The following is a 13,848-nucleotide window of genomic DNA, read 5'->3' as shown; positions in this document are numbered from 1 at the left end:
ACCAAGGACTCTCTGGCCCTAACATTTTCAAACTCCATCAGAATAAATCAACTTTATCACCAATATAGCTAATTAAACACATATCCTTACTGTGCATTATTGTTTTGAATTATTGCTTCAATGTAAATCCTAAGCAAAAGCTATCTGAACAAAGGAAATAATCATCTCCCAAGACAAAAGTAGGATGCTCAGTTGAACCTGCCTCCTTTTGCCATTCCCTATCAGATATATATGACATTGATGCTTTATTGTACAAATTTCATTTTACACCTCACCTTCAGTAGAGTGGAGATAAGCCAAGAGCAATGTGTGCACCCTCCTCTCAATATAGCAATTAGAAAATATTAATTAGGACTAAACACATAACATATCTCATCAATCATGCTTTTCTTCAAAGTTAGAGTTAAATTCAGCCTGTGAAAAGGTACCCTTAACGAAGGGCCTCTTTTTAATGAGGATTACAGTTTCCTGGTCTGATTTCTTGTCTTTCCTTGCAATTTTGTATCTCATACTAAATTCACCTTTCTCAACAAGAGCATTTATTATTTCAATACTCCTTATTGCTGTGACCCGATTCTGGTTTGTTTACCTTTGCTTTCTGCCTCATTTCATCACGTACCATGGGCCTCCTTGTCTATGTAACAACCAGTAAATTGCTTCGTTAGCTGTGTTTATATAGAGTATCAAAGTCACCAAATACATCACTTTTCAGAAATTACCTTGGGCAATGACAATAATTATCACACAGGCTCTTTGTCCTCTGAATGGTTTTCAATGGTTGAGAGCTTTTTTAGCAACCATTTTTAACTGTAAAATAATCTAAGAATCATTTTAACCAAAGTATTTTAAATTCATTAAATGTAGGAATTAGCCTAGTACTAATATCATGTTTAGAATGTATTTGGTGTTTCAGATAGCCACCTATTCTCACTGCAGTGGTGAAGCCAGCCCAAGAAGTTTTACCAAATTTAAACACAGTTCCATAAAATATTATTTGATCACTCAAAAGATATTTGGGTTTTGTGCTAGTATTGAGTATATAGTGATAATTATAATACAGTTTCTTCCTTTAAGAATCCTTCATTTTCTTTAGAATGGGCATGTTTAGTTTATCTGTTACAGAGTAAAGAAATCAAATAGTAAATGCACCATTGTATAGCATTTCAATATCATGTGCTATAATTAGGATATCTGGAGCCCCAGAAGAGCCAGATGGATAGATGGGTCTGAGGCAGGTCAGATAATTATTCATGAAAGGAACAGCACCTAAGGTGTGAGTTATAGGACTCCATATTTGAGTAGGATGAGAGAACATACGGATTTTGTTGTCTAAGGGTGAAGACTGTGGTGCCAAAGCATGAATTCTGGCTTGGCTATTAAGTAACTGCATGAAATTAGGTAAATGAAATAATAAGAATTCTAGTACCTGCTTCACGAAGCTGTTTGGAGAATTATATGAGTTAATATGTTAATATGTAACGTGCTTAAATTGAATAAGGCATATAATAAATTCTCCATAAGTGCTAGTGTCACCATCATCATCATCACATCCTTATCATATCAGGCTACTGCTATAACAAAATAGATCAAAAAAAAAATTAATAATCCGGGAAGTTTATCTCCTGTTCCCTTTTCAGTAGTTATCATGTAAACAGATTGGTGGGGCGGCTTTTCCGTTGTATTTACTCAGGGACCCAGGCCTTCAATCCGTGGCCTTCAGGGTCCATCCCACTGATCATGACTTTTCCATCCACGTGGAGAGGTACAGAACATGGGGAACAGTGTGCAGAAGTCTGTATGGCCTCACCTGGATGTGTGCACATTACTTCTACTCACATTCCATGGGTTAGAACTCAGCCTTATGATCTCACCTAGTAGCAAAACGAGCTGATAAATTGCCTGTGTGAGCAGCCACAGCCCAGAAACAAGTATGTGCTATAGAAGCGTGACCACAGGGCCTGAAATAACTATCCTTTTCTACCACGTGGCTGGGAGGGACAAATGCATGAAAGAAGATGGTGTGCATCTCTGGACCATGCATGGATGGTTATCCTGAGATTGCTCATGAGTCAAGGAGTAGAGAATGATAAATAAATTAGGAGGCAAAGAAAGAAGATAGTGTGTGAATTTTTAATCCTGTTTAGTATGTCTGATATGTTGCAGAGAAATCTCACAGAAAATGTACAATAAGTGTTTAGATCTCAGCAAAAGGAACAGGTTGCAGTTGTAGACATCAGGCCATCAGCCTCCACATAGCAGTTAAAATCAAGTGGGACTACAAAGGGAAATGAGTTGGGAATCACAGTTTGTTTTTCTAGAATTTAAAAGTCCAGACTGGAAAAGGAACCAAAAGAGGAGAAGGAAGGTTGAGACTTTGACAGAGTACCACGAATATCACACCAAAGAGCTTAAGGAATTGATGTTTCAAAGCGGAAGGCGTTTTCAGCATATCAGCAGCGGCAATAAATACAGAATGGGAAAGGTTGACATTTATTTTAAAATGGTAATTAGGACATCATTATATATCTAAGCAAGGGTTCTTTTAGTGCAGTAGTAGAAACTGCTAAGAGGCAAGGAGTGAATGATGACTTCTGAATCACTAAAACACTGAAAATGTTTCTTTCTGCGTAACAGCCTAGTGGTCCTTGTCAGGTATACCAGTTCTGAGTTTTGTTCTTGTGTTGCTTTAATTTCTTGTTATCTCTTCTTCTTCTTTCTAGGCCTTCTAAACAGGCTTTTTTGGGGGGGATGAGAAGCTGTCTGAAACTGTAAACCAGTGATTTGAAGTATGCATAGCCTAGGGTTCAGCAATCAGTTGTTTTTTTTTTTTTCTTTTTCTTTTTCTTTTGAGACGGAGTCTCGCTCTGTCGCCCAGTCTGGAGTGCAGTGGCCGGATCTCAGCTCACTGCAAGCTCCGCCTCCCGGGTTTACGCCATTCTCCTGCCTCAGCCTCCCCAGTAGCTGGGACTACAGGCGCCCGCCACCTCGCCCGGCTAGTTTTTTGTATTTTTTAGTAGAGACGGGATTTCACTGGGTTAGCCAGGATAGTCTGGATCTTCTGACCTTGTGATCCGCCCGTCTCAGCCTCCCAAAGTGCTGGGATTACAGGCTTGAGCCACCGCGCCCGGCCGGCTGTTCTAAAATTATATGAAGAATTCATTTTAGAAACTGGACATTTAAAATATGTCCATACACAAAATATTAAAGATAAAATGAGTTTCATGTCAGAAAAGATGGTTTGGTACATATACTTTTCTTTCAAACAAGTATACATACAGTTTATGAAGTCATCTTTTTTTAAAATTAATTAATTAATTTATTTTTTGAGACGGAGTCTTGCTCTGTCGCCCAGGCTGGAGTGCAGTAGCCGGATCTCAGCTCACTGCAAGCTCCGCCTCCCGAGTTCACGCCATTCTCCTGCCTCAGCCTCCCGAGAAGCTGGGACTACAGGCGCCCGCCACCTCGCCTGGCTAGTTTTTTTGTATTTTTTAGTAGAGACGGGGTTTCACCGTGTTAGCCAGGATGGTCTCAATCTCCTGACCTCGTGATCCGCCCGTCTCGGCCTCCCAAAGTGCTGGGATTACAGGCTTGAGCCACCGCGCCTGGCCATCTTTTTATTTAAAATATGGAAAGTCAAACTTCAGGAAATACTCCTTTCAGCATACACCTTGCCTCTGTGTATTGCCAGTGAAATCACATTTTAAAATATTTTTCTAAACTGTTTCTGTACCCTAATACATGGTCCAGTAACTCTGATAACACCTCTGATAATTTTGATGCTAACTGAAGTGTGCTGTCACTGAGATCACTAAGGTTACAGTTTCAGACATGTTGCTATTAATTGCCTGATATGTGCATTGACCTTTAAACCTAATTCTTTTGAACTTAAGATAGACTTAAATTATCATGGTGAATCGAAAATATTCTATTTTGTGTATGTTCTAGATATTTGAAAATACTGGTCATGTGATATCAAATCATTGGCAGTGCTGAGATGTCCTTTTATTTGCAAACTTGCCTCTAATAGTTCCTTCTAGAGTAAGAGAGCAACCAAGTGAAATAAGTAGTTCATCTGTGAAGAGACATTTGGGTGCGTGATCTTCCCAAAATATATGTCCCCTTTATTTTCTCAGATGTTGTTCTTCCTTCACATAAGTATGAATCTTCTAGTCATATTTATTTGCAATAGGTTGCCAAACTTGCTTTATAAGGAAACTGAGAGGAATGGAATTTTATAAATAAGGAAACTCAAAAAGGAATTGATCCCTTTCTATTGAGTGCCTGGCCTATTATTCTACTTGGTTAAATGACCCGCTAGGATGGTAGGTAATTTGAAATATCATCAACAATTTATATTAACACACCAGTACAAACTAGAGTTACTTTTATTGTCTTCTGACAACAACTCATAAATATATTCAATTATAGCACTAAATATACTGTTTCACTAATAACTTTTCATCACTGGATCATAAATTCCTCGAAGGTGAGAGCTATCTCCGTATTTTCCATAGTGTCTGATAGTTGCCCAATACATGTTTCTGGCATGAATAAATGGAAGGTTCTAAATTGTTGGCATCACTAGATATAAACACACTGTACTTTGTATGAGAGAGTGGTTATTCTTATTATTCTCATTTAGAAATCACATTAAATGACTTATTAAAGATTAGAGCTTTTATAAGAACTGGGGTTCAGATCATTATCTTGGTCAACATATTTGCACTGCTCAATAGCAATCAGTGTTTACTCTCCAGAATTACCAGGTCTAACTAGAGGTTAACTTTTGCTTGTAATTCAAAACTTTTGAGAGATGCCTACCATAAAAACTGTCCAAAGATAATTTATCAACAAGTCAAAACAGATAAATCACAAGGAAAATTCATGTACGAAAAAGCTAAAAAAAAACCCAAACAAAAAAACAATTTTATAGAAAAGTTTCTGGAAGTCCTAACCAGAGCAGTTGAGGTAAGAGGAAGGATGAAAAGGCATCCAAATAGGGTAAGAAGTCAAATTATCTCTCTTTGCTGATGATAGGATTCTATACCTAGAAAGTCCGAAAGACTCTTCCAGAAGGACCCTGTAACTGATCCACAACAATGTTCAAAAACTAGTAGCATTTATATATACTAATAAGGTTCAAGTTGAGAGTTAAAGAACACAATACCATTTATGACAGCCACACACTAAAAAAAATAAAATAAAATAACAAAAAACAAAACAAACTTAGGAATACATCTAACCAAGGAGGTGAAAGATATCTACAAGAAGAACTATAAATAACACACAAAAAAAATGGAAAAACATTCCATGTTCATGGATTGGAAAAGTCAGTATCATTAAAATGGCCATACTGCCCAAATAATTCAGGAGATTCAATGCTATTCCTATCAAACAACAAATATCATTTTTCACAAATTAGGAAACACTATCCTAAAATCCACATGGAACTATAAAAGAGCCCAAATAGCCAGAATAATCCTAAGCACAAAGAACAAAGCTAGAGTCATCACATTACCTGACTTCAAACTGTATTATAAGGCTACATTAACCAAAACAGCATGGTACTGGTACAAAAAATAGACACATAAACCAACGGAACAGAACCCAAAAATAAGGTCACACACCTTTTACCATATACGGAAAGTAACTCAAAATGGATTAAAGATTTAATGGAAGACCTCAAACTATAAGAATTCTAGAAAAAAAAAAAAAAAGTAGGAAACACCGTGTTTGACATTGACCCTGGGAAAGAATTTATGTCTAAGTCCTCAAAAGCAATTGCAACAAAAATAAAAATTGACAAATGAGACCTAAATAAAGAGCTGCACAGCAAAGGAAACTATCAACAGAGTCAACAGACAACTTACAGAATGAGAGAAAACATTCACAGACTATGCATGCAACAAAGGTCTAATATTCAGAATCTCTAAGCAACTGAAGTTGATAACAACAACAAAAAAAACATTAAAAAGTGGGCAAAGGACATGAACAGACACTTCTCAAAAGAAGATATACATATGGCCAATGAACATGAAAAATGTTACACTTCAGTCGTCAGAGAAATACAAATTAAAACCACAATGAGATACCATTTCACATCAGTCAGAATGGCTACTATTAGAAAGCCAAAAAATAACAGATGCTGGTGAAGTTGCAGAGAAAAAGTAATGCTTATATACTGCTGGTGGAAATGTAAATTTGTTTAGCCACTGTGGAAAGCAATTTGGAGATTTCTTAAAAGAATTTAGAACTACCATTCAACTCAGCAATCCCATTACTTGATGTATATTCAAAAGAAAATAAATCTACTAAAAAAAAGATGCATGCATGCATATGCTCTTCATAGCACCATTCTCAACAGCAAAGACATGGAATCAACCTATGTGCCCATCAACAGTGAACTGGATAAAGAAAATGTACATATTATACACCATGAAATACTACATAGCCATAAAGAGGAATGATATGTCCTTTGCAGCAACATGGATGTACCTGGAGGCCGTTATCCTAAGTGAATTAACATAGGAACAGAAAGCCAAATACCATGTCTTCTCACTTAACACGAGAGCTAAACCTTGGGTGCTCATGGACATAAAGATGGCAACAATAAACACTGGGAACTACTGATGAGAGGAGGGAGGGAGGAGGGCAAGGACTGACATGCTAACGTTTGGTGACAAGGTCACTACCTAAGTGACAGGATTATTTGTATCTCAAACCTCAGCATCACACAATATACCCATGTAACAAACTTGTGCCATGTACCCTGTGAATCTAAAATAAGATTGTGTAGGTTTATCAACAGCACAGTTCACAATTGTAAAGATACAGAATCAGCCTAAGAGCTCAGCAACCCATGAGTGGATAAGGAAAATGTGATATATATACACCATGAAATACTACTCAGGCATACAAAATAATGAAACAATGTCTGTTGCAGCAACTTGGATGGAACTGGAAGCCACTGTCTTAAGCGAAGTAACTCAGGAATGGAAAACCAAATACTGCATGTTTTCACTTATAAGTGGAACTAAGCTATGGATATATGGAGTGGCATACAGAGTGGTATGAAGAACATTGGAAACTCAGGAAGAGGGAGGCTGAGAGAATAGGTCGAGGGATGAAAAACTGCCTGATGCATATAATGTACTCTATTTGTATTGCAGTTGCACTGAAAGCCCAGACTTTATCACGATACAATTCATCATGTAACCAAAACCATTTCCACCCCTAAGGCTATTGAAACTAATTTTTAAAAAATAATAAATCAGTGTAGCTTTTTTGAAAAGCAATTAATTTTATTGATAGCAGAAGCCCTAAAAGACACAAATTCATCAATACCTTTTTATACCCGATAATGGCATTTTAGGAGTCTGTCTTACATAAATGCTTCCAATTATGAAGAAGCTAAATGTGGTTTTGATTAAATGTAAAATAATGTGAAAACTCTATAATAACATCATAATGGAATTGTTAACTAAAGTAAGGGTATATTCAGTTTTCATTATGTTTTGTAGATATTAGTGATTACTTTGAAAATCAGACAAAATATGATATAAATATAAAGAAGTAGAGAAAATATTGTGTATATGTTATGGTTACAAGTGTATAACCGAGTTACAAAACATTTTAAAAAGAAAAATGCAACAAAATGTTAAAGACATCGTGTAAAGAGGAGAGTTTTTTTTACATTATCTATTTAAATTCTTATTATAAAATATGTTTTAAAAACTCAAGTTTCCATTTACTTATCACATTAAATCAAATGTCAATCTGCATTTTCAGAACCAAAAGACTTAGTTTCTCAATACTTCACAGAACAACATACCTTTGTCAGTCTGATCAGTGTTTTTAACTCCTGCTCACTCATGGACATCTTTGAGTCTTTGATAGTTAAAATTCTTTGTTGTGGTCTAAACTCCTTTCATGCCTTCAATGCATCTAGATGTTTACTTGCTTAAGACTTTTCTTAGATATATTTCCTGATTCACCGTATTCCCTGGGAAAGTTCTCTTACACTTGGAATTTCACTAGGTCTTCCATAGATACATAGTAGCCTTAAAAACTCCAATTGTTTCTTTCCAGTTGATTCTAAAGCTGAATATGTGGATTTGTCAACTAAATAACATGGTCTTCAAAAGCAAAGATTATGCCCATTTTATATTTAATATTCTTCGTGTGGTTATGTGAAAAACAAAGGTGCTTAGAAACACATGCCCATGTGAAACTTGCTGTCTGGAATCTCAGCATATTGAATCCCGTCAGCTTAAGAAAGTAATAAAACAAGTGTTTCTTCATAAATATTATCTATAGAATGATTGTATCTAGTTCAGTGTAATGAGCTCTGTGTACAAAATTATTTTAATCCAAATTGAAATTTGTAGAGTCGAGGATTTGTAAGTCTTGTTTCAAAGTAAAATGAAACTAGTTTCCAATTGGTGTCACTTTCAGGTTGGTGAGAGTTTGTTTAAATCTATAGTAGATTAGTGCTATATATATATCTTATGTTCTTACTGGATTAAATTTTGTTTTCTTATGGCTGCATTATTTTCCAGGGTCTTCATAGGATCTTTCAGTTTCTCATGTTTTAGTTACGTCTTTAGATCTCTATTTGTCAGTCTTTTTATAGCAAAGTAAATATTCTAGTTTTTCATATGCCATAACCTGCTAGCCAGGTTATTTTCAACTTTTATTATGAGCACCAATGTTTTATCCATTCTTGTATCATCAAATATAGAATATGTGAGATATCTTTCATTTCATATATTTGACAAGCAGGTGAATAGTTATTGCCTTTATCATTACCATTTTGGCTGAATAAAAAATATAAAATGGCTAAACACATGCAAAAGAGTCTTTCATTAAAAAAATCGATTCTTCATGGGTGCATCACACCAACATGGCACAAGTATACATATGTAACAAACCTGCACGTTATGCACATGTACCCTAGAACTTAAAGTATAATAATAATAATAATAATAATAATAATAATAATAATCGATCTTTTCAATTTACTGTATTCTTGTCTTAAAAAAGATATGTGAGGCTGTTTTTATTTTTTTTTCTTTGGACACCTAATATTTCATAGATATTCTAGTCATTGTTCAGTTGACTGTAATTCAAAGCATCACTTTATTTCTCTTCATGGCTCTGCTATTCTATATTATCAAAGAAAAGAAGCCTTATTTAGAGATGTAGCCTATTTTAGCCATTTTTTAAAATAAAAACCAAAGAACCAATTATTTAGAGTGAGTCAAAGCACACTTCCCCTGTGGAGTAATTATATGGCTTTACATCCTATGGCATGAAAAATAAAATAATTTCAAATGCATAGACTTGCATATGGAAAAAATGTCCACATACTGCCCTAGGGTTAACTGTAAATTCTCACTAGTGTTAATTAAAATTATGTGGCAAAATTCCTAAACTATTCAGTAAACATGACCTTTAAGTCGTCGTCTTGTTAATGCCCATAATTGGACCATTTGCTGTTGTCTTACATGTTCTCTCTTCAGTCTTCATATTTGTATACACTAAATTTCACTGGTAAATTGGTTTTGGATGTCATACAGGTTTTAGCTATTGTATTATGGGCATAATCCAAAGGCTCTGGATATGCACTTTTAGTCAAGTCTGTAGGGTTGTGTTTTTTTATTTGTGGAAGTACCGCCTGTCAGAAAATGACCTCCACTTCAGGTACATCACCTCTGAACCTATAATCACTGTGTAACAAAGGAACTGCTGAATTTAATTTGTTGAAGTTGATAAAAAAAATTGTAAACCTTTAATATAAGTCACTATGAATCTGTGAAGTATTATCATTTGACTACATATCTGATGAAATAATATTTAAATATATGAATTGCTCTAAAAATTCTATGTCAATTCACTTTTCTAAGCCCCCTTTAGATGAAACCATTGTTTCTGAAATTATGATAACCAAGATTTATAAAGAGCCAACTATATATCAGGTTCTGTGTGGGGCCCAAGAGAACATAATAAAATCTTTTGCTTCTAAGGAGCGTGGAGTCTGGGGGGACAGCCAGCCATGTGTAAATAGCTCTTGTATGTGATGATACTCATTGTAATATAGGAATAAATGGGTACTTAGGTGGCATGAAACAGTAGTGTCTCACCTGGGGCAAAGATGGCAATGAGAAAGGCAAGACAAAAGTAGAGAAAGAGAAGTCATTTCATTGAATGGTAAGTTTGGGGAGCGCGCACCTGGGGCTCTGGAGGGAATAGTCAGGGCAGACAGAGGAAGTAGCTCCTGTGAATGCATGAAAACACGAAGAGCAAGGGACAGATTTGTGAAACCTTCAGTCATAGGATATAGAGCAATTGCAGGTACTTAAGAGGCACAGAAAATGAGACTGGAAAACTGAGCTGGAACCAAGAACAAAGGATTTTTAATGTCTTTATTAGGGGTTTGGATTTATGTGCTAGGTAATGATCAGCCTCAGTCCCCACCTGTACAACTATGGAAAGGCGTGTGGCCATGCAAAGAAGTCAAATCCTGTAGTTAGGATTTTTGTTAAGAACACTTTGCATTTACTAAGAAGTAGTTTGGATTATTACATGGGTTATTAAGATCCCGTGTACTGAAAAAAGCTGGGGGTCAGAGGAGAAGGCGGGCTCCCAATCCGGTTCCATCCGGTTCTCCCACCATCCCCCACCAGGGGTCTCAGCAGCTCAGAGGGCAGGAGGAGCGGCAGTGCCAGGCACCGCGCACACGCCCTTCCAGAGCCAGGATGCCCAAGAGGAAGGTGAGCTCCACTAAAGGGGCCGCCAAAGGACGAGCCCAACAGGAGATCAGCGCGGTTGTCAGGTAAACCTGCTCCTGCAAAAGTGGAAGCGAAGCCGAAAAAGGCAGCAGCGAAGGATACGTCTTCAGACGAAAAAGCACAAACAAAAGGGAAAAGGGCAGCAAAGGGAAAACAGGCCTAAGTGGTTAACCAAGAAAGTAAAGATAAAGTTGCCTGCAGAAAACTGGGAAATGAAAACTGCGGAGAGTCCAGCCTCTGATGAAGCAGGAGAGAAAGAAACCAAGTCTGATTAATACTAAGTACCATGTCTTATTAGCGGTCCCTGTCTCCCTTCTGGTATAATCCAGGGAAATATTTTTATCAGCTATTTTGTAAGTGTAAGTTGTTTAGTAGCTCCAGAAACATTTTTAAGGAGGGAATCCCATGTCATCCTATTTTTAAAGTGTAAATGCTTTCTTTTAAGAGGTGAAATCATTCGCTGGTTGTTTATTTTTTGTTACAACCAGAGAATAGTGTGGGATATTGAATTATGGAAGGCTTTCACTGTCTTGTCAGCTTAACATTCCATAGATGGGGAATTAGTTTTCATATCCTATAATACAAAGCATATTAAATGGCAATATGGAGTCACAATCCTGTATCTAATGTCGTTAACATTTTAAAGTACTTCTATTCCCATGTTGTTTTGTAGTAGAATTGTTTCCTGAAGAAAACTACTCCTTGATCCTGGCTCTCCCTGTGAGAATTGTAGGCACTCTGTAGTCTCTTTGGTTGTGATAGTCCTATTTTCCTAATAACTTTGTTACTGTGCTGTGAAAGATCAAAAATTTGAATATGTAGTGTGCATGCTATTCAGTTGGAATAACTTTAAAAGAGAATTACAATATATAGCTTTTTAGATTTTTGGTACATGTGTTAAGAATTGTGTACAAATTGAAATGTCTGTACTCAACCAATACAATCTCAATTATGAAAGAAAAAAATATCTTTTTATCTTTCTTTTTGTCCATTTAAAATGTTTGATTTTTCTCTCTAAATTAGGCTGTGATGTGCCAGTGAAATAGGCAATGTTGGCAAAACAATGTTTGTTACAATAAAATACATTAGACATTTAAATAACCTTAAAAACCAGGTGAAGGGACATAAACCCAGTCAATTGAATCTGGAACGATGTTTTCTGCACAAGCAAGTACAGGCATACAAAATGTTAAAACTGATGTAAACAGAATGAAACATCAGATCCTACAGAGGGAGCCAAGTGGGGCAGGGGGTGGGGGTTAGGAGGATGAGGGTAGGGTGAGGGTGAGGTGAAGGGAGGCCAAGGTGGAAGAGGGAAATGACAAACCAAAACAACACAAACTGAGGTAGCAGGACTTTGCTCAGTGCAGAAAAATTGGCTTATGAATAAAAATTAGACAGTGATATCAAATTAAATTCAGATCATCATGGCGAAAGACACAATACATGCTATTTGGTTTTAGGAAAAAAACACACACATTCATTTCCTAAAATCTGCTGCTAATTAATTTGCTGATGGTGTCTGCTGGCTCGACTATTTTTTATACAAGGATGTGTATTAAATACTCCATGCTTTTGCCTAAGATAGTGTTAGTTCTCTGTACTTGCCAATGGACACTTTAATTGTGTGTATAAAAAGGAAAATCTTGCCCCATGGGAGTCAGAGAAAGCAAAATAAAATCTAGACTATGAAACCTCCACGAGCCAGTATATTCATGTGAAAATTTAGCAGAAATAGACAGTTGCTTTGAACAACAAAAAAATTAGTTAAGTTGAACATCTTCTTTATGTAAAATAGTCAAGATGGGAACATACCGCTAAAGTTAGTGTCTGTGCTATAGACCCAGGTCACCAGAGGCATTATGAGCAACACAAATGACCAGGAAATCCCATCGGTGCATGCTGGCAGTGAGTAGGATTTGGTGGCGGGCTGCACACACCCTTTACCAGGTTCCAGGTAGTTATGGGCCACAAACTTGAGCATCTCATCCGTGAGAATCACGGGCAAGGAGATTTTCAGCACCATCAAAGTGCATAAAAGGTATTTCAGAAGTAGAATCAGTATAATTTGCTGAACCATTGAAGGTGGGACTGAGAAAGAGGAAGTTGGGGAAGTCCACCTTAGGCTACTGTTGAAATCCTTAACCGGCTTACTAGTTGAAATCTATAAAATACCCAAAAGGAGTCTTCAAGTCTAATGAAAATATTGACTAAATACTGCTTTTGTTTTTTGTTTGTTTGTTTGTTTTTCTCTAGTGGGAGAAATCTCTGAGATTTGTCCGGTAACCACTGATTTTTTGTGTCGGGACAAGAAATGCATTGCATCCCACCTTGTTTGTGATTATAAGCCAGACTGCTCTGATAGGTCTGATGAAGCTCACTGTGGTAAGTTTGTCTGTCTACTGTATGGCAGCCAGTTCAGCAGAGATTTTCCTTTATAAGTAGAGTTAGATATTGGCATTGATGATGGAGAAGAAGTATTATTTTCATGCAGTAGAGTAGATTTAGAATAGCCCAAATATTTCCCCAAATTTGTATACAAGTATCAAATACAAATACAAATGGCAGCCCTTTCATATTCCTTAACCCTATACTGAGAACTGCAACAAGTCTATAGAAAATCATTTTACCAAAAAAAAAAAAAAATCCCATTCTGTAATTAGGCACACTGTATGTAGGGTTAAAATTAAAGTTTCTAGGAACTGCAGTAGCAATCTGCCTTTCTTTATTGGTCTTCATTTGTTTTTTCTATTATTTTTTTCCAAAAAATTGTTGATTTTGTATATGTGGCTGAAAATCAGCACTTTTAATAAATACCAGTTTAGTAATTAATTTTATCATTTACATTGTACTGGAGAAAGAGGACTGGATGGGCCCCATTGGATTTTTATTCAAGCTTTAATTCAAGCAATGTTTTAAAACTTATATAACAACTAAGTATAGAATTTTAAAATATGAGCAGATATGTAAATTTGTAAATTCAAAGGATTTTTTTTTTTTTTTTTTTTTTTTTGAGACGGAGTCTCGCTCTGTCACCCAGGCTGGAGTGCAGTGGTGC

At 36.3% G+C, this 13,848-nt stretch overlaps 1 protein-coding gene and 1 pseudogene across 1 annotated transcript in view; both read left to right on the top strand.

The window, feature by feature from the left end:
• MALRD1 (MAM and LDL receptor class A domain containing 1) overlaps window positions 1-13,848 on the top strand; it is a 701,386-nt gene that overhangs the window by 452,682 nt on the left and 234,856 nt on the right. The window contains exon 30 of the mRNA XM_026454821.1: window positions 13,047-13,175. Within this exon, the coding sequence (XP_026310606.1) occupies window positions 13,047-13,175 (129 nt within the window). The remainder of the gene's footprint in view (window positions 1-13,046; window positions 13,176-13,848) is intronic.
• Window positions 10,758-11,065, top strand: LOC111549988 (annotated as a pseudogene).

Source organism: Piliocolobus tephrosceles, chromosome 9, assembly GCF_002776525.5.
Source record: "Piliocolobus tephrosceles isolate RC106 chromosome 9, ASM277652v3, whole genome shotgun sequence".
Lineage (NCBI taxonomy): Eukaryota > Metazoa > Chordata > Mammalia > Primates > Cercopithecidae > Piliocolobus > Piliocolobus tephrosceles.
Note: the sequence above shows the minus strand (reverse complement) of the source record. Positions and strands in the feature narration are given on the sequence as shown.